Raw genomic sequence first — 26,428 nt, forward strand, 5'->3', positions numbered from 1 at the left:
TACGAAGAAACGGATCGTGATAAATTATTCGATAACGATGCGAATATCCTGAAAAGAAATATAAAAAAAAAAAGGGAGAGAACGAAACGAGGTGATACAGGACGCGGCATCGCGTTATATATCCCCTGTCGCCGCGTAGGCGAGGCTGGGAAAAGTCATTAAAGCGGAATTTTTGGCGCGACGAGGGTGATAATCCTCAACACGCCCCATTTTCTTGCAGCAGTCAAAAGAAAAGTCATTAAGCTTTGGCCAGCTTTCGAACTGGGTTGTCGAGATGGGTTAAAATTCAACCGTATACGCGATACCGTCGCCCTTTGTAAACGTAAAATTCATTTGCCCGTTTAATGGCCCGTGAACATTGTAACATTGTTGTTCGGAAGTTGATCGTTTCGTTGGAATGATAACGGGATGCAAATTGATGCGACACGCGAGACACTAGCGAGTTATTTAATTTGCTCCAAGATTATCGTTCCCGAGACGTCTCTCGTTCCAACGTGTGTGTGCATGTAACGCGAACACTATATATATATATATATAAGATATTGAAAAATTGTTGAACTCTTGGAGAAATAAAATTATAACTATTCTATATAATATATATATTTTTTTTAAGTAAAGAGAATTTTATTAAACGAGATAACATAATATACAAAATGTTTTTCCTTTGAACGAAAGGAAGATTCGAAAATTTATCCAGGATAAACGCGCGTGTATAGGAAGAAGGGGGATGGGAGGAACATTTTGTATTAAAACCACCAATTTTCTCGCAGAATTGCAATTTGGGAAACTGCATTGTAACGAATGTAAATTGAAATAAAGCGAGGAGACTGTGGCACACGAGTTATTTGATTTTTCAAATTTATACAGATTGGATGCGCACGACAGTTTTTTTTCTCTCTCTCTCCTTTCTCTTTTTGGAGCATAAATCGCAACGAAATATAAAATTGATATAAATATTCAATCCGTGGGAACTTTATTCGTTAGGAGGAGGAAGAAACTCGATCGAGAATCGCGGTGGATTAAAGAATAGTAATTCCGTGTAAAAAAAAAATTACACTCGCAACATTTTTATTGAAAATTTAAACGCGAGATCCGTTCTCAATTAATCATCCCTGCCCTCAGCGATGTTTAATCGCGCTCATTTAAACCAGAATCTGTCGCCTGCCCTGTTACGCGCGATGCGAAATTATAACGCGAATCGAAGACGGGAAATTATTATTACTCTCTTCAAAACTCGCGAATCGAAGGTGTAACCGACGGTAGAACCTGATTATTAAACCCTTTAACGACGCAACGCGACGACACGATGCAAATGAAAACGGCGAAAACGTTATGAATTGAAAATGGCGCGTTTCTGTCGCGTTTTATTTCGAATCGTGGGGAAATTAAAGGCCGTCGCCGCTCGTTATATTGCTTATCGTTAAAGCCGCGGGAATATGCATGAGCCGCGTAGAGTTGCAGTTGTGTACACACGAAACCGAAAGAACTGCCACCCCCCGCGCGATATAATAAATGCACGGCCAATTGGCCCAGATCTAGCGCGTACACTAACTGATTAAACGTTAATATCGTTGGACACTTTGCACGAAACCGGGATTGTCCGTGATAAAAACCAACACCGACCTCCCTTCTCCCCTCCCTTCTTCCCTATATCGATATTTCGACCGGCTAAACAAATCGCGCCGCTCCATCCGTTTGAAATTCCCGCTCAATTACACTCTTTACGAGGCCAACCCTTTGCAACTGGTTCACGTTTATTGTGGAGAGAGAGAGAGAGAGAGAGAAAGAGGGGGGAGAGAGAAAAAGAACAAGATAAAATAATTTCATTATTAAAACCCGATTGTGATTATTATTATTATTTTTTAAAAGGTCGATTTTATTTTTAATTATATATAGATTTTCGCGATCTCTTCAACAGTTTGGATAATTGGATAATTCTTGTTATTACGAATAGAAGGGAAAAATTATAAATATAGCTTTTTATAAAATGTAAGATGTTACAGTATAGAGTGGTAGCGTAATTAGGAGCGTAGTAAGGAAAAGTTGTTTGAATTCAATTTAAAAATTGATTATTCCCCAAGTTTGAGAGAGTTTTAATATTCACGGTGAATAAAGATTCTTAATAAATACGTATATAAAAAGTTATTTGTTTTTTAAGCTTATAAGAGATTCCATTCTATACGGAAATAATACGGAAATATTTCTTTCTTAATAACTCGATAAAATTTATTCTTTCGTTCGGACAAGCTAAATTTCCCATCTGTTTAGAGATAATCACTGTATGTATATATATATATATATATATTTTAGGAGATTATCTCTTTCAGTTTTTGACAACAGTTCTTTTATTTCTTTGACGCGATGTATCGTATGATCGATACGCTCAACTCCCCTTTCTTTTTTACAAACCCATAAATAATCAATAGATAGTCCACAATGCCTTACGACTCGAAGATAAATGGTCTTTGACCCTACATTTATCGAGCATATTTCCTATATTACAGGTTGTTCAACCGAAAAGAACGAGTTAACTCGTTATTATCGATACTTTTAACCTAATAACAATTTCTTTTCATGGGGATTTCTTCGCGTTTTAATGCAGCCATTATTATATTCGAATTATTATATAGGCAGAATTAACCCTCACGATCCCATGGGCCGTAATTTGATTTGTGCGCCGAATATTGGCCGATATCGGCCAATTAATCGATACCAGTATATTTCGTTTCATAAATCATTTCGAAACACGAGTTGTAATCATCGCGAAAAATCTCAAGTTCGAAAGTTGGAACGAGAAACACATACGAATTTCGAACAAAGAAAAAACACCCTCGTTCATATATTCATCCAGCTACATAAAAATCCACTTCCATTAGGTTTAAATCTAACCAAAAGACTTAACTAAAATTAATTACGTTTCGTATAAATTTTTTTAAAATCCCACATCTGAGAGGAGAGTTTTCAACAAGTGACCTAGTTAACAGGTTGATTAGCACTCCCTCCCCCTTCCATATAAATATACACATACACGAACTTTCCTCCACCGTGCACAATGTTCTTCACGAATACGTGATTTCCAAACGAGACGAAATTATCGAGGGATTCTACGTAAAAAGGAAAAAAAGTAAAAAAGCTAGGAGAGAATAAAAAGACCGACCCCATCCAGACTCGTGCACGCGAAATCGGAAAATTCGAGATGTATATATATATATATTCTCGCTTTAAAAGAGGACGTTGCCTCGTCTTAATGAATAGTCCTCCTGGTTGAACGACGGCGTGGTCGTCGAGAATAAATTACAGGTTCGTAGCCATGGAAGTGGACCCTTTAACGCGCGCGCCTCCACTACTTTAATTTATGCATTTCTTGACCCACACCGACCCGGACCCGGTTTTCCTACCTGTTGGTTCCTCGTCGGTCTACCACCTGTTCGAAAGGGATCCTCCCCGATCCCGAGCCGGAGAAAAGAAGAGAGAAGGAATCCGAAGAAAGGGGGAGGGAAAGGGAAGGAGAAGAATGGTAAGAAAAAAAGGAAAAAAAATACGACGGCCATTTACATTTTTCGAATGGCAGCTGCCGCGCTTCGATTCGAAACGGATCCCCGATAACTCGTTACGAGGCGTTCGACAGCGAACGCCCTCGGATTTAACGCCGTTTAACGAACCGGGCGGCTATTAATTTACCGGGCCCGCTATGGGAGAGAAGGGCAATATTTTCGAGGGAACCGGTAGGCGCCAGGAATTTCTACGCCGGAGGACAGATGTTTCCCGCGCGATTTATCCCTTTTAAGCGGTCTACACACGAAACCCTCATCCTTGCTTCGCGGTACCGAGTTTCCATCGATCTCTGACTCTCGAATGTTGATCGATAGAAGGCATTCTTTTTTCTTTGAATTTTTGCAGAATTTTGAAGATTGGAAGGAATTTCGATTGGAAAATACAGATTCGAGTATAGGAGCGGTCGTGAATGCGCGAAAGGATTGGACCGTGTGTAGGCCGCTTTACTCGAGGCGAGGCGCTATCGATATAATCGAAAAGGCGCGATAGCTTTCGGCGATTTCGGTAATGAACGATCCCATCCCTTCATCGGATATTAGAGGAGGGAAGAGAGTATCGCGTGGAGTTTTGAAGGCGAATACGAACGAGGATATCATGAAATTTTCATAAAATCAACAGGCTGGGGAGAGAAGGGAAGAGGAGTGGAGTATTCGGTCGAGAACGTTGTTGCACCCTGTCGTACGAGTCTCATCCACGCTCTCGTTCGAAGACATTCTTGACGGTGGTTTGCCGGGAAATTATGCAAATCACGGGGAAGAGATCCCGGCCTCGTGTGGGAGCCGAGAGAAATTGATATCTTGATAGGGGTTGAGAGCTATCTTAAAAGAGAAAAGGGATGGACGTTCGCGTGGACTCATCCTTCGAAACATCCTGCGTGAATCGTGCTCGTACACTCCAGGCAAAAAACTATTATTTTCATTCCGATTGAAAAATTGCGTCCCTTAAATAAATTTCGTAAAATAAATTTTTAAATCGGATATCTTCTCTTTCGCCAATTTCCCGTGTCAATCGATCATCGATCCTCTCCTTCGCGTCCAATCCTAAAAAGCATCCCTATACTTATGAACGATAGTGTACATACGCAGAGCCAGACGGAAAACCGACTGAACAGCTACTTCTCTCCGTTTCGAGTTTCGAGAGGGGGATGCCGGAGCACTCGATCGGTCATCGAGCATCTCTGAAACGATTTCAGCCGCGATATCGCGCATAGAGGCTTGGTAAGAGGGGTCCGTTTCCTCGGTGAAATATTGCCTTCCTCCCCGGGATCGGCGAAAAGAGGGAAATATCGCGTAAAGGGGGTGGAAAGGGTCGTGGAAGAGTCGCGGGGACACGTTGAAAGAGGAGCGGAAGGGGGAGCGAGAGCATTAGAAAGAAAGAAGAAAGGAAGGAAGGAAGGAAGGAAGGAAGGAAGAAGAGAGAAAGTGGAAGTGGAGAAGCGTGGTGTCCCGCGAGGGGTGGAAACGAGTAGGAAAAAGCCCTCCCGTGCAATTGCAATCCGGACAAATATCCGGAGCCGAGACGAACGGCGTATGAACAAAGACGAGAGATTTCTCTCTCTCCGCGCGGCTAGAGAAATTGTTCGGGTTACTGCGAAACGAAACGAAACGAAACGAAACGAAACGAAACGGAACGGAACGGAACGGAACGGAACGGAACGAAACGGAACGGAACGCTTCCTCTCTCTCTCTCTCTCTCTCACTCTACGTATATATATGTGGCAGTCGATAAACCGCGCCTGCGTAGCTCAAACACAGAAGAGAGCTCACCACCCCCTCTGAAAGGGCTCCACAGGAGCGTGGCTCCCTTGTGCACACGCATACCTTCTTCGTTCAACGTTCCCGCGCAGAGGGGTGTGGATTAAAGATATTAAAGATACCCGTGGAGAGTACGCGCTGCCTGCTTCATTCTCTCTTTCCGGGCTACGCGGAAAGATCCGCACTTACTATCATCCGCCACCTCGTCCACAAGTCACACCCTTTGCTCTTCGCATGCGGTGTCATTTTTTATTGGCGAGGCGCGGTGCCTCCTCTCTGCCACTCGTTTATTTATCTCCTCTCTTTTTTATTTTTTTTTCTTTGTTCTCCTTTCTGATGAATATTAATTCCATTTCAAGTACGGGGAAATTTCTCCCCGTTTTTCAACGGATACTTGCTACTCCCATTGCTTCGAGGAAAAAAATAGTTGCGCGAGCTAAGTTCGTTTGCATGGTAACGCGATGCGTCTTTACGCCGTAATCCGCTCCGCGTGTCGCCGTACGACGCGAGTTTCAAGACGCAATCGATAGTCTCGTGGACGGCTTCTCTCGGTGGGAAGAAAAAAAAAAGGAAAAAGGAAGGGAGCGCTTTTTTTACACGTTCCGTGATTTTCAACCCTTTATCAGGCGTCGGTCGGCGGCCGACTGGAAACACGACTTGGAATTACGTTGTTGAATTATTTAACAACACGACGACGTTTCGATCGCGAGTACCTACCTACTCTCCTCTCTCCTGCGAGAGAAAACGGAAAACGAGACAAACGCGATATAATTGGGGTTGTACGCACCCCACCGAGAGACGGGGCTAATTAACATTGCATTAACGACCGTGCGACAACGTTAGTCGTCCAACCGATTCCACCCCCTCCCCCCTTTTTTGTTTGCTTTAATCATCCCTCTGCAAAACCGAGCGTGGCCTAAAAGCCACGCTGGATTTATCGGAGGTTCATCGTTCAGCCATTTTTTTCCATGTATCGTTCTGTAATGTTGAGGAGGGGGCCCCGTAACGATCCCTAATTTTACGCCGTATGATTTACTTTACGATTCCAATGTTAATTTCCCCCGAGTGATTTTCCCTCCCCCTTCTCTCTCTCTCTCTCTCTCTCTCTTTTTTTTTCACTCCATCCTCGATAAGTCCAGTTTTTATCGGAGATGAAATATAGGAACGTTCACGGGCACGACGGATATGATTTACAGCGAGGAACGGAAGCGTTCATACGACGAAAAAATTATAATGAGGTATGGGACGGGTTGGAATGGATGTACCGGGTTTAATTTGGTAAATGTTACGATATCGTTTATACCGTGTATTCGATGCGAAGGATGAAGTTGTAACGGTACGGGTATACACAATTTGGTGACAAGGGAAATCCTCGAGCGAACAGGTTTTTTTTTTTTTTTCACCACAGGTTTTTTCGGTGAATTAATGCCACGCGTTGTTTTTCGTTGAATTATCGCCGTAATAAATTTTTCCCGGATATTCCTTCTCTAACGGATTAGCTGACACGTAAAGAGTCGACATTCATTTCGCATTTTTCGCCCGTTGAATTTCATGTTTCTATTATTTTCGATGAGATAAGTAAAAAGATGTATAACAATTGATCGTTGGATAAATAACGAGTATCGAGAGAAAGAGATTAAAAAAAATATCGAAAATATTAAATTTTACAACTCCAATGCGACCAACAAATAAAATTTTTTTTCCATCATATAATAGATATAAAAATTACAATCCCTCTAATCTCTCTAAATCCATGGTATATTCGGATCAAAATAGGTAGGTATCTTTAAATACCTAATAAGGGAAGTTCGAGCTTCGAAACATGAGAAAATCCACGTCTCGAAAGTGTAACAACAAACTTTCTCCCTCGATTTCCCCCCTCCACCATGCACTCTTTGTTTCCTGTCTTTCGAGAACTTCCTGTCTCTCCCTTTCACCGCCTTCCATTCTTCCTCTTTCCACCTTCTCTTATTTTCCTTTTTCGCCCATTTTTCATACGAAACGCTCGCATGGAATACACCCATCTGTCACTCGTCGAACGCACTGGATCCAATTACAGATATATTTTGCGGGATGTTCGATTAGTTTGTTGCGGTTAACGGGATAACCGGAGATTAAACGCGATGTTCCTTCCCCTTTTAATGGCGAGTACACAAATGCCACATATACGCAGGATAATCGATGAATATATCGTTGATCGTTATCAAATAATTAGTATCTTTCACCGTTGTCCTCTCGACGTTTAACGCTCTCGTTGTTTTAACGCCACGAACGTAACTCCTCTTGCTTTTTTTCTCTTTATCCGCCAACGTGATAATGCGTCTTACTTTTCTTCTTTTTTTTTTTTTTTTTTTTGCGAACTACTTTTTTCCAGTTACGGTTTTTACTATCCCGTTAAATATGAATTTATGGCTTGGCGAATACAATACCGTTGCTTTTGCGAAATACAGTTGCTGGATTTTAATGAGATTCTTTCCATCGAATTTTACGTTCGAACGGTTTTTTTTTGTTTTGTTTCTATTTTACGGGATTACGCGAATTGTTTGTTGACAAGGGGAAAGGGGAGATACTTTTCTTTACCCTCAATCGTGTTGTTTAATTTAAATAAATTGTGCTTTAGCAGAATTAACGTTTCTCCTGGATCGATTAATTAAAAATTAAAAAACCGTACGATCCCGAATCTGATATTTTTAGTTTTTATTTTTAACTGTAGTCATTATTGAATACAGCGTTGAATAATTGAGAAATATCTCCTAAAAGAGCATAATATCAGTTATGTATAAGATAGGTTATGTACATATAATAGCTGGTTCATTCGTTTTGAATAATTGATAGTCTAATAATTGACGTATGGTTTCTCTCGTTTAACTTGTAATTCTGTTTAAATATCTAGTTTGCTTAAACAATTGATTAATCGAGTATAATATCAATTTAATATCAATTTATTTTGTGAAAAATTTTAAAAACTTTTAGCAATATTGATTATTTTCGATACAATAACGATTTCTATTAATTTATATATCAACGTCATAGGTTAAACGTATATAGAATAATTTATATCAATATTCATTATACGGTGAAAGATAGCACTATTACTTATATACAAATATAACATAATTTATTTATTCGCTTTGTATAATTGACGTTCGTATAATCAATGTTTCGATCTTCGAATAAACAATCCTGTCACGCTCCACTCCGTTCAACGAGATTTCAATACCAACAATCCTCTATCGCTAATGTACAAACACTCGGCATGCAAATTTTATCAGCTTGTACTACACGCGTTAAAGATATCACCGTCACATGCCGTGAACAACTGCCTCCAAGTAACAATAGGCAAGATCTATATACCTAAGAAAACGACAATATCACTCTTCACCTCCTCTTTCCTCCTACAACATCATTGCGAACGATTAATTTACAAAACCGCAAGGAGGTTTGTCCACAGCCTCGGGGGTTATGTTTTATTGGCTATCGCGGCGTATGTTCCCGTGGGATTCTTTTCCGATTCCTTTGTTCGATTCCACAATGTTGTTGGTCGTGTGGTAAGTAATCTCATTGTTCCACGGGAGGAGGGAGGGGAAGAAAGGTAGAATACGTCGAGACTCGTTTGTTGTGTGGGACCCCGAGTCAATTAATGGCGCAGTTCCCGTAGACAAAAGAAATCTTTCTCAAGTGGATTTCCTGAGCCGTGACCTACCACCTAGGGGGCTGTAAACAAAGCCAGTCGGCAAACAAAGTTGGTAACAAAGGCAAACACGATATCCGCCCTTCAAAGTGTCGCGTATAAAATTGAAGTGCAAGGTACAAGTTCACCACGATCGCCGTGGAACGGGCCGCATCGCCTTCCGATATTCTCGTGAAACTTAAATCGCAGTATACCGGCCGCGAAAAGTGGCTGCAAACTGCCGTAACAGTTAAAACGTATGTGTACTCGTTCTATACAGCTCCCAAGTTCGCCGATAAATCTTCCCTTATCGAGCTTCTCTCGAGCGTCCCACACACGTGTACGCGCGCGGCGTGAATGAAAGAGGTTATGTGTGCGCGTATGTTATGTACTTACCATTCGTGTATGTGTCGGCGTGGATAGGTGAAAACTGCGAAATCTGTTACCGGGATCTCACCCACAGCATCGACGTGGAAATAATTTCAATTATTAAGTCGTTCATCCCGTCCCTTTTGATAAAGAAGTTTCCGACGATAATAGATCGGCAGAAAGACTAAGCGAACAACAGGTAGCGCTGCGACATCTTGTGGTATTTTAGATGACGTAAGTAGAACTTTTATATGTATTCATTTGCTTTCAAAATTTATTGGGTCATCTTTCGTGTAGTTTCTTTCCTAACGTATGTATCTTAAGCGAAAAAGAAAAAAATGTCGATCAATAACGAATGGATTATACATTTTCTCTCGTTTTCTACGATTGTTCCTTACTTTTCCACTAACAATAATCTATCCTGACGAGTTCTATTGTCTTGAACTCAGAAAAACCTCATTACTTATAGGATGACCTAATTTCCCATCTTTTTACGAATAATAAAAGTTTTCAATTCTTCTCTAATTAATGGACGTTTTCCAATTGTGTTATCTATCTTTTCATTAATAATAAAATTTTTCTATTTTTTCTTTTTTTTACAAAATTCCCTTACCGACGAGATTCTATCGTTTAAACTCTAGTTATTTATCCTAATAAATAACGGACTTTTAACTTTTCTCACCTAAAATCCAATACTCGTGTACCGTGAAAGCATCCATGAAAAACGAAAACGAATCACGTAGAGTGCTGTAGATAGAAAGGTATTAAGAGCGATTCAACGGTGTCTCGGGTACGGAAGCGACGATTTCGGCATCCTTGATCGCGTACTCTACATTTCTAATGTTGCCGGGGATCGAATGGTCGAAGTCAGAGCAGGATGGAAGTTTGAAGAAGCGGCGAGACAGCTGCAGCCACCTCGAAGAAACGATTCGACGGCGGGGATAAAGCGGTTAGGCCCCTATCCATCCTCTATTTCTTCGTGTCCTCCATTCTCTCTCCCAGTTTCTCCGCGATCTTTCGTTCCACTCTCTTGCTTTTTTTCTCTCTCTCTCTCTCTCTCCCCACCTCGAGTGGAGGGAGAAGATGTGTATCTCTGAAAATAGGATTGGTACGGCACGCATTGTGCCGAGGACACTGTCTCTCCACCTCCACGTTTCACCTACCCTCCTCTATATCCTTGTATTTATAGCCCTCCGGCTTTTCCACCATGGTTCGCGCCCTACGACCGCTTAATTCGACCGCTCGCGAGAATGCAATCTCTCTCTCTCTCTCTCTCTCTCTCTCTCTCTCTCTCTCTCTCTCTCTGACGTACACGGTCGAGAGGCCGAGCCAGCGTCAATAGCCACAAGCAAATACCTTACGAGGATGCAATACAAGGGACACCAGGTGGACTCCCTTGCTACTTACGTCCCTTAACCGCCGAGTATATTTCTTTTCTCTCTCGTTCCTCTTGTGTTCTTCGATGAAGTCGACAAAGGAACGAATAATCGGGTGAACGAATGAACACGTGCAAAAAAGGAGATGCAATCAAGGTTTCCTGTTAAGGCTGCTTTCTTTTTACGGTGTCTTTTCCTATTGTCTATTTCTTAAAGATGTAGGTTGCGAGAAGATTGAATGTCTTTGTTGTAAGATAGTGCATCTTATTAGAAAATCGCGTTGCACATTTTTATCACACGAGCATAGTGTATAGTACAATATTTGGGTATAAATTGTTGGGCAATAAATTAGAGTCTTCAATACCGTTTCAACAAATCCTTTTGATCCCATCTTCATCAAACATCATCGAAATCCCCTGTTTTCGTGTTGTTTTTCGCTCACGTGATACACGACAACAGCTAAATACATCCATCATTCCCTTCTTTATTTCCAAACGGCGCACAAACAAGATTTATACCTTCTAGAAAAAAGAAAAAAAAAATCAAAGAATAATACCATGCAATCTCTTCGATAATCTAAATTCCCTTCGATCGAAAATAATATTTCTAATTATTTCGGACAAAGTTGATTTTGTTATCGCGTATTGACTAATCTTTAATTTTAAGAATAAAATCTCTAATTATAAGAAGATTATTTGTCCAAAATTTAGAAAATTTAAAAATTATCGATGACATTTCGGTACGTATTATCGACATTCATCGCGTCAACACTTCCATTCTATCCTAACGTATATAACTCGGCTCTTAACGCCCCCCTTCCTTTTATCCCACCCCTGACGTATGCAACCCGGCGAGGCAGCTCGGTTGGAAGCTGCGAAAAATTCCTACGCGGACATAAACTGTTCCCGGTTGCACTTTTATCTCGTCCCCCCTCTTTTCAGCTCTTTTTTTCTTTTGGCGCACATTTGTGGCCCATTTTCACAGGCCACGGTTTTAAAATGCGATCACTAGGCGCACAGAATACCTTTTCTCCACCCAGGAGGAAACTAATCAGAGAGCGTGCATCCATCGAATGCGTTCATCCGTGGAGGCAAGGAACACACGAGAGGAGGCCAGGTGCGACCCGAGTCGTGTGATTTACCATCGAGTTGTGTGGAAGTCGATCGACCATTCCGGTGAAAAAAAAAAAAAAAAAAGGAAAAATATCCGGAGGGCGCGTGTATCCCTCTCCTCACGGTTATTAAAATTTCTCACGAACACTCTTGCCGTTTCGTAATTTTTCTCCCGTTCCGTGTTCCCTTTTGCCACACTCCACCCTATACGGTGAAACACGGTAAAGCGACGAAAAACAAACGCGAGGATACGCGATAATCATACTTCGTATACCTCTATTTTCTGGTTCCTATCCACTCGAGTCATAGAGGGTTGGACTCTTCTCCTGAGAGGTCGATTCGAAAGCAATCGCATTCAAGACTTCGCCTTTAATTGTGTGAAATCTTCTGGCTTTGTTCGACGCCCACTGTTTTTTCTTTTTTCTTTTGATCTTGGAGAGATAGACTCGTAGATTTAATGGTGGATTTGCTTGACCCCTTACTTCGAGATAAGTAAATTTTAAATTAAAAATTTCCAGAGAAGAATTTTCCACTCTTTATTTAAATATTTTAAATTCGATGATTTTAAATTATTCGTAAACGTTTGGCAAAAATTTATCGTGAAAAGAATAAAAATTTTGAAACAAAATTCGAATGGCGAAACAAGGCGTACGATAAAGTAATCAATTTTTTACTTTGCTTTTTGTTGAAACATGAAAAATGTCTTTTTTTTATTTATTTATTTATTTATTAAATTCGCAATATTTATTTCTACAATTCGAAAAAATATTCGAACGTCGAGAAGTTATATGGATTCGAAAATCAATGATTATTTAATTTGAAATTCTCGAATTATTATATCGTAAATTTATTTTTTAATTTAAAAGAAAAATTATTGAAGATAATTTCTATCTATTCGCGAATAATATCAAATTAAAGAATAAAACGCGAGATACCCTTTTCATCCATGATATTTTGTACAAATTCATCTCTCTTGTCCTTTTTGTTGTACAAAGAGTATTTATCGGGTGTTGAATAAAATTACCAGTAAAAAACGATTTTAGAAGAATGTTGAAGTGTTTCGCAAGAGGTGCAATAATAATATTTTAACAAATGCATTTTTGCGTGCTTTATTTTTCCCCTCTTTTGTTTCTTTTTTCTTTTTTTTTTTTTTTTCATCAAGTACCAAAATCATATTTTCCCTTTTAATTGCTCGTACACTCGTTATTGCGACGCACGATTAATTTAATGCGATTCCATGGATAAAAATCGAGCGATATCAAATCGAGACATCCCAACAAAATCTTCTTAAAACGATTACATTGTTGAACTAATAAAACAAATTGCAAAAGTGAATCATTTTATATATTCCCCAATTATAAAACATGGCAAAATGTGAAAAAAAAAAAAAAAGAAAAAAAAAAGAATTATACAAAAACGCAATTGATTTCAGACTCTTTACCGAGCACGATGAAATTTTATTCCATCCTTGCAGATTCATTTCTCCGTGTAAAAAAAGATTTTCTAATTATAATTCCCACGTATCACAAGTCAAATATTTACCGCAATCCATAATAAATTGTTTCATTCCCCGTGAAAATCTAAGAAAAATATAGAAGAGGTAGGAAAACTTTCAAAGGGGGAGTATCGCAACGCGATATTATTTTCACTCGATATTTAACGTGGAATAATAATAATTTGTATTTGCTATCCATCGTCTTTACCGATTTAATTAAATTATTATCAAAATAATTAACGATACACAACAACAAAGTTCGTCCAAAATCAACAATCTCCCCCCAATTAAACGCCAAATCATTTCGAAATTATTATTCCGTTAAACATCACGTCCCGTTGTTTCCGAGCAAGGAACGAGGCCCAAATAAACGGTGAGCAAGAAATGCAAACAATAGGCACCGGCACGTTCCACGGTGAAGATCGGATAGGGAGCCTTCCCCTTCGCGATATTAAACGCGATTCGCGAGACCGAGGCAATCTGCTACGCGAAATGCACACATCGGACATTATTAATCGAACGTTCGAATCATATACACACATATATACATATACACCGATGTTTGTCAACGTGTGGCAAAGTGGACGCGAGCATGATTTATGAAATTCACCGATGCAATTGTTAGCCGGTGTCGTCTGGTTGCGTGTCGTCGCGCCACAAAGTCGTTTAATTTTACCGATTTTCCCGGCCAACAATTTAATTCCACAGAGGGATTAACGAAAGTTAGGAAGGGATGACGCGAAGGGCGAAAGGAAAGGGAGATGGGGAGGGAGAAAAAAGGGAGACAGAGAGAGATCGGCATTCCGTCGCGTACTTAATACCTCGATATAAGCCAATGTTAATAATGGCAAGGGAGTATTTTCCACGGAAAAATAGTAATATCCTTCGAACGGGGTAAGGGTGCATTTCATTAACGGTTACTACCCACTGTGCGAGTTATCGGGATTAGAAGTGTATTTCCATTCCCCTGCGAAATCGCGACCACCTCGTTTTCCCTCCTCTCGATATCAGGAAATTAATTATGAAGTTCGTGAGCCGTTCTCGCTAATACGTATGCATAGTAGCACGCGCGTGTATGTTTTCTGCCGATGGACACGATTTAATATATTTAATATATTTAAGTCCGCGAAATCGGTGGACTGGCTCGATGCACGTAGTTATATACGTTTAACGATAAACCATTGAGCCGTGCACGCTTTTGTATCCACGGATTTTTGCGAAATCATATTAACCTTTGCTCGGAATAATAGTCATTCCTGTTTGATCGTTTTATCGAAAATCGTCCGACGGTTAAGGTTAAGATCCTAATCGCGTAAAAAATGGGACGAGTTTGCAAAATGTTGAAATCTTTGCCAGAGAAGGATTGAATCGAATTTCGTCGAGAGAGTTTTTCATTCGCGGATACTCTCTTCTATGAAAATGAATTTTGTAAAATATGAATGTAATACGTATAACACCGTGACAATTAATTCTTTAATAGTTTAATGGCCTTGAAAGATCGTTATTACGGGATAGAACTACATGTGTATGCAGCTGATACATTAAAACACATATTGTGAAAGTTAAATGAGATAAAGTATAATTAATCCTTTAATAACAATTAGTCAAATATAGATAGAAAGAATATAACCTGTGTCTTCGTTACATTTACTCTTGCAATTGAATTTTTCAAATTAAAATGCTTCGTATTAAAGTATAACGTGAACGTAACAATGTTATAAATATTCACTTTTAACGAATAATTAATAACTACTCCTTAACGAATGATTATTTTAAGACTTTCGAGCCATATATAATTAAAAAGTTGAGGAATTAATTGAAATTACGTTCAACTCAAGTATAAAGATTTGTTTAATACCGTTATGCGACAAAGGGAAGAACAATTCTTTCGTTTCGCGTACAGCTGACTCGCCGCCAGAGGCGGACACGTCCGTGAGTCATTGTCAGAGCGTAAAAAAAAAGTGACAAGGTATACTCACACAGACGGACGTGGAGTTTCAGTACGTCTCCCCAGAGTTGTGCACATCGACCTGCGGTCCACCGTCGATTTCGCACACACGTTGCCGGGACTCTGGATTCCGTCCCGTACGAGTGAAGTCCAACGGTTGAGCGAGCCTTGATCAACTGGCACACGCACCTTTCATCCGGAACGCACTGTACGGCGAAACGAAGCCAACCAGATTTCGAATCACTGGCCAGCCACGTGACTAGCCATGGGGAACAGCCGGAATTTGCGCGAGACACGAGCCCCACTCGTTCGTGTAGTACATCGGTCCGCAAGCAAGCTAGCGTGTAGACTGGCTTCGAAAAGAATCGAAACAGTGGTTCGTGCACGAACTTCGTGTCAGAGATAGACAGACGGTCGGTCGAACGAAAAAGTTAAGCACGTACTTTGCCGCGGTGAGAGAAACTAACAACAAAAGACACGGGAGAAGCAAAGTGGATGGCTAGAGTAGGACGGATAGACAGAGAACAAAGATAGATAGATAGAGAAAAAGAGAGAGACAGGAAGACAGAGACAGAAAGAGAAAGAGAAGGAAAAAGAGAGGACGAAAGACCGCGGTTTCTCCCTGAGATTTCGAGCTGCACTGCAAACGGGAACAGTCAGTCCTCACTGAATCCGAGTTTGCCTACGTACTCGCGGCTGAGAGACTTCGGGATCTGCGCAGTTGCTCGCTCACCACCACCATTTCCACCACCACCATACCACACCACACCACCACCACCACCACCACCACCACCGTCGCCGCCAGTACCACCATACCGTTAACCCCAAACTTCCATGGCTCCTCTCGACTCCCGACAACCCTAACCTCGAGCCTAGGCAGCGCCCTAACTCCGACTGCCGAGAGCTCCAAGCGACGCGTGAACCCGAGATTATTCTTACTCGCCGAAAATTACTTCTAACAAAGTTACTCGTCCGCGGATTAAATCTATGTACATGCACCGAGCTGTGGTATTCATGTTGCCGTTGCGACGTGCTTAGGCGTTCTACGTATTACGTGAGATGAATGCGGTAATTATGATTCAAAATCGACCGTTGCGTCGCGGAAAATCGATGTAATCGGTCGTCTCTATAGAACGACAACATATTCAGCTTGAATTACAGTCATCTTACAAGGATGCGATACTACTAAAGAGTTCAACCGGGTTATTCCGTGCAATGATACTTGCATACGCATAATTTCGTTTTATCGTAACAATGCCGTTATGCCGTTGATAACACAAAAGCAACCACTTGCGTGGAATTAACTGGATACTCGTGGCCACGATCGCTCGCGTGCGATGTTAAGAATGTTTCTCGAGCACACCATTGAGAATACTTTATCTCTTCACACATTCGTAACATATACACCGGGAGTATTATGGCTTGAGGCGATTTTTCGCTTTCATTGAAGAAACGATACTTCTAATATTCGATAATTAAACAAAACGTTTGATTTCTTATCGAAAACTGTAATAAATTCGAAAATAATTTTTGTGATTAGTTTTCTCTAATCTAGTAATATTTGCATTGATTCTTAGAGATTTTATTATATTATAGAGAATTTATTATATATTTATTATTTATTATATAGAAAAAGACGAAAATTATTGGCACGATTTACTTAATACGAGTTAAAATAATATTAAGTAAAATATAAAAAAGAAAAAGGAATCACAATATCAGAATTAAAAATCTAAAACGAAAAAGAAAAAGAAAAAGAATCTTGTTCGAAGTGATGCTTCCCAAAGTTCGTTGCTCCGTACATGTTGTCTCCGCATAGTCCGCGGAACATTGGCCGTTTGCCAAAGTCATTCTCACATAATTTCAGGAGAATATAAGTGCCAAAAAATATACGGAACTCACGGTTATAATTCCGATATAAATCTATAAGTAAAAGAATAATTGCCAAGAGGTTTTTGCAATTAATGTTTTCAAGAATTCTTATAAAATGTTAACGTAATGTTCAGTTGAACTAAGTTTAATATATACACAGGATATTCAGTTTTAATGATGAATCATATATGTATTCAATGATTATATTGATTTGTTTTTATTTCATCACAGATCATATAATATAAAATTATACTTTTGCTAATTATCTTCTGACAAGTAAAGACATATTTGTTGAAAGAAAATGATAATTTATTCTTTAAGTCTTACGCAACTATTTGATGTTAAATTTATAAATTCTTCTTTATTTTTCTTTTTACAATTATAATCATTTTAAAATATTTTTCTTTTTTATTGAGAAAAAATTATTAAGAAAAAAGTAAGGTTTATGTGTATATCTGATAGAGATGATATATTAGTGCCATCTGGTTGTGGACATACTGAACGAATAATTTGATTGTATGTCGATAAATCGATAAAGTTATCGTTTAGTTTCTTGTTATCATTATAATTTTATTTTAATTTTATTTTATTTTGATTAAATTTTAAAATAACTTTAACTACATAAACTATAATATTTCAATTTTACTTGAAATCAAAATGTTAGAAATATAATGAATTATTTTAGATTTGTCAATTGAATAAATAATAAAAAAAATAATTAAAAGTGATATTTTAAAATTTGTTATATTATTATAAAATTTATCATAAAATTATAAAATTTGTAAAGTTATTTTGCAAACAATAGTAAAAATAATAAAAATGGAAGTAGAAAAAATTAACAATATAAATTAAAAGTTTGACTACGTGAAGATAAATATACATTAATTTTTAATTCTGATGGTTCGATAAACAAGGTCAGAAGTTAATGTAATGATTTTAACCTCTGATAATTATATTAGCACATTAAAAATAAACTATATAATAACGCAATATCGAATAAAATAAATATGTAGATCATAAACATATAAAGATATTATGTATATGTAATTCTTATATTCAAACATAATGATGCATGAAATACCAAATAAAACTAGATATATTATTGTTTATACATTTTTAATTCATTAGTATGTACGCTTAATACGCCAAGAAATTCCATTTAAAGTTATATTTAAATTTCTTTTAAATGAATCGCACATACACTTTTTTTTTATTTATCTACTGTTCACGAAATAAATTTAATTTATTAAAGATAAATAGAAAATTTTATATATTATAGTATAATAAATTTTTATATGTAATAACAGTAATGGTACTTTTTGTGCAATCTTTTTTAAATTTTTATAAAAAATTAAATAATATGAATTAATAATATAAGTAATTAATATAATTATTTGTAACATAGCTATTATATTTCCAATGTCCTAACAAAAAAATCTAATCTTTGAATGTTGTTTATAATTTAATTGCATACAATTAATTGCATAATTAAAAAATTATATGTCATTGATATTTCTTAATGCTTTCATAATCTTTTCAACATTCGAAAAATGAAATCAACACCACGATATGCATGTTCCAAGGGGAAAATTAATCTTAGGCGATAATTCAAAGCCACGTTATCGAGAAACCTAATGTCAATTGCAAAGTTAATCGATGCTCTCTCTCTCTCTCATTCACCGTAGAGATACGAATGGGGCTGGCAGGTCGTTGTTCCTAGTCAAGATCATGAGATCCCCATTCCCGACATTTCGCAATGCTGGCGTAATGCCTGATCTCCGCTTCCAATTCTGCCGAATGCAATTCTTCAGAATTCGACGTGCTGCACTCATCACTCAATCACGCATTGACTACGTGAATAAACGCTTTCAGACGTACGAGTGACACGTACCATATCCAAGCCATATCGATTTCCCATTGTCCTCTATAGGCATCTAATGCGTACACCTTTGTCGTATTATGACAATTGATGCAAAAATATTACACCAATGCAATTAGCATAATAATTGAGAATTATACGTAATTTTATTGAAAAAATTAAATTGTACCACAATTTTTTATAATTATTTCCTAAAAAAAAAAAATAATTTAATTTAATATTATTTAATATTATTCACATTATTATTATGAAAAATTTTTTTAATAATCTTTAGTCGATATTTAAATGACTAAATTATTCTATCTTTCAGTTTAATCCTAACCTAATTTTATATATTTTTAAATATATATCTATGTACAATTCATATAAATAATGCAAAAAAAAAGACTTAATTTGTCTTAGTAATTACATTTTAACTTATGTGAAATAATATTTGTTAAACGATTCGTATTCAGAAAAAAAATCATAGATAAAAATATCACCTTAGCTTATTCAATTCAGTTATAAAGTCCAAGACAATAATCTTCAATTCAAATTTTGCTGGACGACTGAAAGTAATAGAACGCATGCGCATATTGTGTCACCGGTCTACTTCAGTATTAATCATTATCCTTCAGAATTCAGTGTTAAATATATTAGATTAAAAAGTGTAAAATAATAACGATTATTAAGAGCAGGAAGAATTACGTAGCAAGGTATGAATCTAATGCAGAAATATTTTTACATATATATCTGCATATAATTTTATGTGATAAATATTTCTCAAGTGCAAAATAAATAAGATTAATCGATTTATTTATTTTCCAATTTGTTATTTGTTATTGTTTTTGTAATACATTTATCACATATATTTAAATCGCTTAATATCGTTTATTGGCTTATAATAATTTTTAATATATTTATGTAAAATATAATTTAAATAGATATGTAGTGAATAATCAATAAACACGTGTCGAATATGATTGCATAATAAAATATATAAGATATTAAAAATTATTTAAAATAAAGATATAAAAAATTTATTAATTTTTACGATTTATGAATTTAAAAATAAATATGTATAAGAATTAATATAGAAAATAACATATTTTTAAAAAGGGTTAGTTAAAGTGCGCATGCGTTTAATATGTGTATAATTTCGAGGTTGATGTGACGAATTTCTTTTCCTCAAATAAAGATATATTAATCGTGATTTGATGACATAATCATATGAAATAACGGTGAATTGTGAAATTGCTAACAAATTAAACGTTCAACATTGAGGAAAAAATAAAGTTTTTCTTTACTGATAAACTATACATCTCAGTCTAGGAGGTTAGAAAATGTCTCGTCCAAAGCATAAGAGCTTTGTTTACTTTTTACTCGCAGATAATAGAGACGTAATATATAACAAGGAGGGGTGAAATACAATACATATGTATGCATATATTCATATGTGAAAGGAAAAAGGAGGGAGGGAAACACATAACACCCCGAGAAGAGGCGCATTGCAAGACTAATACGACGCAGAAAGAACGAGAGTGCGCGTCAGTAGGTTTTACCCTGACCTCGGTCAGACAGACATGGTTTAATTTAACCGGATCTCTGCAAACTCACAGTTCAATCTATCTTTGCCCACTGGCACGTTCAAATCCTCGCGACGTTCGCGATTTAACCTCACTCTTTATTGGAAGAAAGAAAGAATAAGCTGCTTTTCCGGTATGTAAAGTGTATTTTCAATTTATAAGTCAAATTTTAAATATGATTCCATGAATAATTATATTCCAATCTACATCAACTAAATGAATAATGGTAAGAAAAAAGTTAATGAATCATTAAAATTTTACATAATAATTATAATTATTCATAATGTTTCGCTAAATATTCACTTGATAGATTTTTGCATTTTTGGAACATGTTTTCAATGTTTATAAAATATATATAATATTATTCAATAATGATAATTACTATATGCCGATAATACATTTTTTAATAATAATTTTTAAAAAACAAAATTTATATTTATTTTTATAAACTTGAAAGAAGATTTAATATATTCCTATATTATTTTATAATATATGTAATTCAGTTTCATTTTTGTTTAAAATGATAGTGTTAAAACTTATGTTTATTTTTAAAAAGGAAGAAGAAAACTAAAGTATTAGTGTAAAATGATAATCGAAAATTCATTTTTTGTAAAAAAATAATATTGTTTATTATCAATTTATATATGCTATATTTACTTTATTTATTAGCATATATTATATTAGTTAAAATATAAAAAATTAATGTATCAAAAAATTATTTTGTAAATATAGTTATTATTTATAATAATTTATAAATAAATTAATTTAAATTTGAAAAATATTATATTTAAATTTTAATTTTTTAATTAAAGTTAAAACTATTTAAATTATATTTAAAACATAAATATATTAATTTATATATAATAATATTAATATTTTAAGAAGACAATCTTTTATACAATAATAAATTTTTAAATTTTATTATTTTATAATGATTAAATATTATTTTATGAAAGAAATACACCTAATTTAAATAATAATCAAAATAATTGAAACAGGAAGTTACGTCGCAACGTTTTATATAAGCGTGACTCATGAGAAGAGTTTAAAAAATGCAAATGTGACAAGCAATGTAACTTCATGTTCAATATCGTGGTTATGAGACATATCGTCACTATATTGTCGCCGTTTCTCTAATTTCCATGCGTTAAAAAATTCTAATAAAAAAAATTAATTGAAACTGTTGATAAATTCTCTGGGAAGAGAAAAATCAAATCAATTCAATTAACGAAAGCAGTAGTCAGATTTCTTTCAAATTTCACTTAAGAGTATTATCCTTTCTTTAATATTTGAAAATCCTAAGTACGAATGGGAAAATATATATAAAAGAGATGATATTTGCAAAAAATATGAATCTCTTGCTTAAAAATTGAATGTAAACTATTCAATTTTTCACATCGTTTCGATCATTGTGTGAAAAAAGAGAAAATGTTCTTGGCTCAGATGAAATTCAAAAACGAAAGATCCATGGCGCCAAAAGCTAGACGACAACGAGAAATACAAGAAAGAATCAAAAAGCGAAAACATACTTTCTCATATATCCTCCATTCTTTTTATTTTTTTGGAAGTATAGTAATGATTGAAAGCAAATATATGTGGAAACATAAAAGACCAGTAGAGCGTGATACGTGTAGTATTCTGGTGGAAAGTCTTCCTCTCTGTTTCCTCTGTGAAGTTGACTACTAGCCAGAGGCGTCGCCACCTTTCTTTGTATATAGTTATTTCTCGTTGGCCAACATGGAAACTTCCAAATATTATTCATCGCTATAATGAAGATAATTATGCTTGGAATTTAATACGTAGAAATTACCTACGTCAGGCGAGCATGTTTAATTAACGAAGCGATAATAATGAATAGAAATGTATATGTATATATATATATATATATATATATGTATATGTACGTTTAATATATGTTTAATAATATTGTGACGAATATATATACAATTTGTCTTTCATAATAATATTTTCATTATATTTTTGTTGTTGAATCAATGAGTTAAACTATATATATCTGTATATAAATATTTTGTCGATGATTTTTTAAAGATTTCATTTTTTCTTTCGTCATTTTGATAATCATTACTTACCGATAGAAGAATAGCATACCGATTAAATCATGTCTCGAGTAATGAATAGCTGCAGTTACCAACGAAATTTAACGAATAATTGTCCGGTGAATGAGGACTTTTCAATGCATCTTTTTTTTTTATTGTTGAAAAAAGAGGAGGTGAAAACAACAAGAAAGTCCAGTGAACAGTGCTTTACAGAAACGATTAACGATTCTGGCTCAACGACCTGTAGCGCCGTGCATTGTTGCTTGAAATTACCGACCGCCAATTGTGAAGTCCGTTCCTAACTGACAATTGCTCCACTTGCTTTAAACCATTAGTCCTCGCCAGTTATCTTGTTGGTAATACACTACAGTGAACATCGTCGTCGTAACTGGTTAAACTAAATCTCGACAGCGGTAGCGACGATTTCTCTCCTTTTCTCTACACTATTCATTCGTAATTTGTATATGTATATATTGTACGTGATAAGAAAGTTTAAATGATTATTGCGTGAGATCTTTTATCCATTAAATACATATTAGTATTATTTAATGTTTATAGATTTAATATTTGATCAAATTAAGGAAGTCATACATATTTTATTAAGATTTTAAAGATATTGTGTACAATTACTTCTATCTTATATCACAGATACGTATATGTTTTGAAAATATAATTTCTGTTAGATATAATATAAATTCAAAATAAATTAACATTAAGATATCGACCTTTTTTCAAATTAAAAAATTAAATCTTTTTTTATGAATTAAATTTATTTCGAAATAAAGAAATTTAGAATTTTAGAATTTTTTAGAACAAACTAAAAAACAAATTGCAATGATAGTGATATATTACAGTGATACATTTCAAGAATTTATAAATTTATAAATTTTATATTAAATGAAAAGAAATCAATTAATTATTATTGAATGAAAATTCTTATTAAAATATCCATTATTCATAATATATCATTAAAAATTCTCCTCTCAATTCATGTGATTTCTTTATCAAGTTAATTAATATGAGGATCATTCATGATTAGCACTGGACTTCCCAATGATGCTATACGGTCATTGATCTGACCGAATTAATTAGAGGTTATCTATAATATACATATATGGGTATACATATATGAAACTTTATTCTCTTCTCATCGGTCAAAATATAAAATATCGTTTCATATATATTGTGTAAAAAATTATGAATATAATATAAAAAATAAAAAAGATAGCTATTTTATAATTAATTATAAACTATACTATAATTCAATTTTTATAACACAAAAACAATTATTTTCATGTTTACAGATATCTCGTAATTAAGATGTTAGGGCTACTTTTATTAGTAGCCATTCTTGGTACATCAACATTTGCCTACAATGGCGAACTGGTGGAACAAGAATGTCCCATGGATTGTCATTGTCATTATTTCCGTGTCAATTGGGTGACCGACTGTTCTGAAAGCAACTTAACGAACATCCCGATTGACGAGCTTAGTCCAAATGTCTACGTTCTAGATATGAATGGTAACAACATCGCACAGGTTGCTCCATTTCCACATTCGATCAAGCTAAGACGTCTCCAGATGGCACATAATCGATTGACCGAACTCAAGTATAAGTCATTCGCCGGATTAACTTATTTATTGGAAGCGGATTTTTCCTGGAATGCTATCACTCATGTCGATCCCGAGGCGTTTAGGTAAGAGAAATTTTCAGATTCATTTTTTATAGATATCTTGTTCCTATACATGCACATAAATAAGAGTCATTGCACTGTTTATTTACATAATAAAAAAAAAGTAGAGATAATGATTTGTAGAAATAATTTACATTTTTTATTTTTATAGCAAAACTTTGATTTTCTAAATTAATTAGAAATTTTATAAATTAGAAATTAGAAATAATAATAAATTAGAAATTTAAATTAAATTAAATTATTTTAAGAAAATCTGTTTGGAATATTACATATTGGAATTAAAATTGAAATTGTAATTGTATATTTTAACAAAATCTATCTATAATATTTTTATTTAAAATAATAAAACATATATTTTATGAAAATAATTGTATTAATTAATTAAAAAATAATATATAATTATAAATTATAAATATATTTAATTTTGACAATTTTGTATCATCTTAATAATTTTCAAATTATTTTTTGAAAATATGATCAGAAAATTTTATTTATTGATTTTATTTTCAGATAGAATTATTAAAACATTGATCAAACTTTTAGAAATCTACAAATTTATTATTTTTAAATTTAATTCGCAGTCCTTAATATATTTTTAATTTGAGAATTTCTGTTTATTTATTTGATAAATTTTAAATATTTTAAATAATAATTTTATTATTATTATTTTATAATTATTATAAATAATAATTTTAAATAATAAAATAATTTATAATTTTTCATATTACGTCAAAATAATTTATTTTCATATTTAATATTTAATATTAAATATTTCATATTTCATATTTAATATTTCTGTAAATATAAAAAATTAAATATTCGAATAAATATAGAAATATATTTTGGGCATTTATATTAATTTTTATATTTTCAAAAAAATATTGAAATATCATTCAATAATAAATAGCAGAATTTATTTTAAAACTGCAAAAAAATAAATTAAAAAAAAGAAACATTTCTGTTAGGGATTATATTAAATATAATTCCTAAACAGAAAAATAAATACTTTTTATTTACAAAATGAAAAATTTGCATACATATTTTAAAAACTTTAATAAAAAAAACTCTGAATTGATTTTCTTAAATTTAAAATGCTAATATACCTCCTAAGTTTTTCAGAAATTTTTAATCTTCCGTATAGGTAAATATTATCAAAAAAAATATAAATCTGATTTACAATATCGTTACAATACTTTGAATATCGTTTCACGTAATTCGCTTCTGATCAATGGATGTTATCCTAACAATGCTACTTATGCTACGCGATAAGTAAGTAGTACATATTATAAAGTCTAATAGATACCATTAAAATTTAATTAAACAATGATTTAATGTAATAAAAAATAGATGTATTTTTACACACTAATCGAACAACAATTTTAAGTCACTTAGATAATAATTCATTAAATTAATTATATTTTTGTTAAGCTTTTAAAAGCATTTCTTCTATGTTCAGCACTGTAGAAAAATTTTGCTCTCAAAACAATCCAAACTATTTCAATCTATTTCGTTTGCACGTTCTGATTTTCTATTATCAGCTTTTCATAAACTTTGCAACAATTGGCTACTTTGTGCTTTAATATACTATAAATTAGAAAGGAGGTAATATTACAATCATTCTAATAACAACAGAAAAAAAATAAAGATTAGATAATATAAAAAATTATCTATCCATACGATATATATCTTCATGTGCACATCACTATAATCACGGACTTAATACTTCAACAGGGACAGTCCTGGTCTAATTACGCTGGAACTTCAAAACAACCCTTTGGAAGAGGTTAAGGGTCACTTCTTAAAATGTCGCACCTTGCTCTACCTCGATTTGAATTCGTGCGGTATACGACACCTGAACACGCAATTCTTCCACAATACAACGAATCTAAATAAACTCGACTTGTCCCATAATCCACTTGGACAAATTAAACCTGGCCCGTTTGATCACCTCGCCAATTTGGAATATCTGAAGCTGAACGCTTGCAACTTGACCCACATTTCATCAATCGCGTTTGCCCATTTGGAAAATCTTCGAGAACTCGAGATGGCGGAAAATGATCTACGCACGTTAAGCTGGACGAG

At 34.7% G+C, this 26,428-nt stretch overlaps 2 protein-coding genes across 7 annotated transcripts in view; one reads left to right on the forward strand and one right to left on the reverse strand.

Moving 5' to 3' along the window:
- The window catches only part of LOC107998202 (amphoterin-induced protein 2), a 36,770-nt gene extending 17,127 nt beyond the window's left edge, over positions 1–19,643 (reverse strand). The window contains exons 1-2 of one of the 2 annotated variants that reach the window (XM_017057354.3): positions 19,513–19,643; positions 15,311–19,221 (exon numbers count right to left, since the gene is read on the reverse strand). The gene's annotated coding sequence lies outside the window, so the exon portion shown is untranslated. Of the gene's footprint in view, positions 1–9,375; positions 10,763–15,310; positions 19,222–19,512 lie in introns of those variants that run through there. The other variant, XM_028666839.2, reaches the window with a different exon arrangement.
- The window catches only part of LOC107998162 (protein artichoke), a 10,079-nt gene continuing 3,242 nt past the window's right edge, over positions 19,592–26,428 (forward strand). Inside the window, exons 1-3 of one of the 5 annotated variants that reach the window (XM_017057265.3) lie at positions 19,592–19,725; positions 23,957–24,349; positions 26,078–26,428. The exon at positions 26,078–26,428 is cut by the window's right edge and continues 3,242 nt beyond it. In XM_017057265.3, coding sequence (XP_016912754.2) covers positions 23,973–24,349; positions 26,078–26,428 — 728 coding nt within the window. In that variant the 5' untranslated portion in view covers positions 19,592–19,725; positions 23,957–23,972. Of the gene's footprint in view, positions 19,726–20,586; positions 20,822–23,956; positions 25,616–26,077 lie in introns of those variants that run through there. The other 4 variants (XM_062072791.1, XM_062072790.1, XM_028666815.2 and 1 more) reach the window with 4 other exon arrangements.

Source organism: Apis cerana, linkage group LG3 (assembly GCF_029169275.1).
Source record: "Apis cerana isolate GH-2021 linkage group LG3, AcerK_1.0, whole genome shotgun sequence".
NCBI classification, from domain to species: domain Eukaryota; kingdom Metazoa; phylum Arthropoda; class Insecta; order Hymenoptera; family Apidae; genus Apis; species Apis cerana.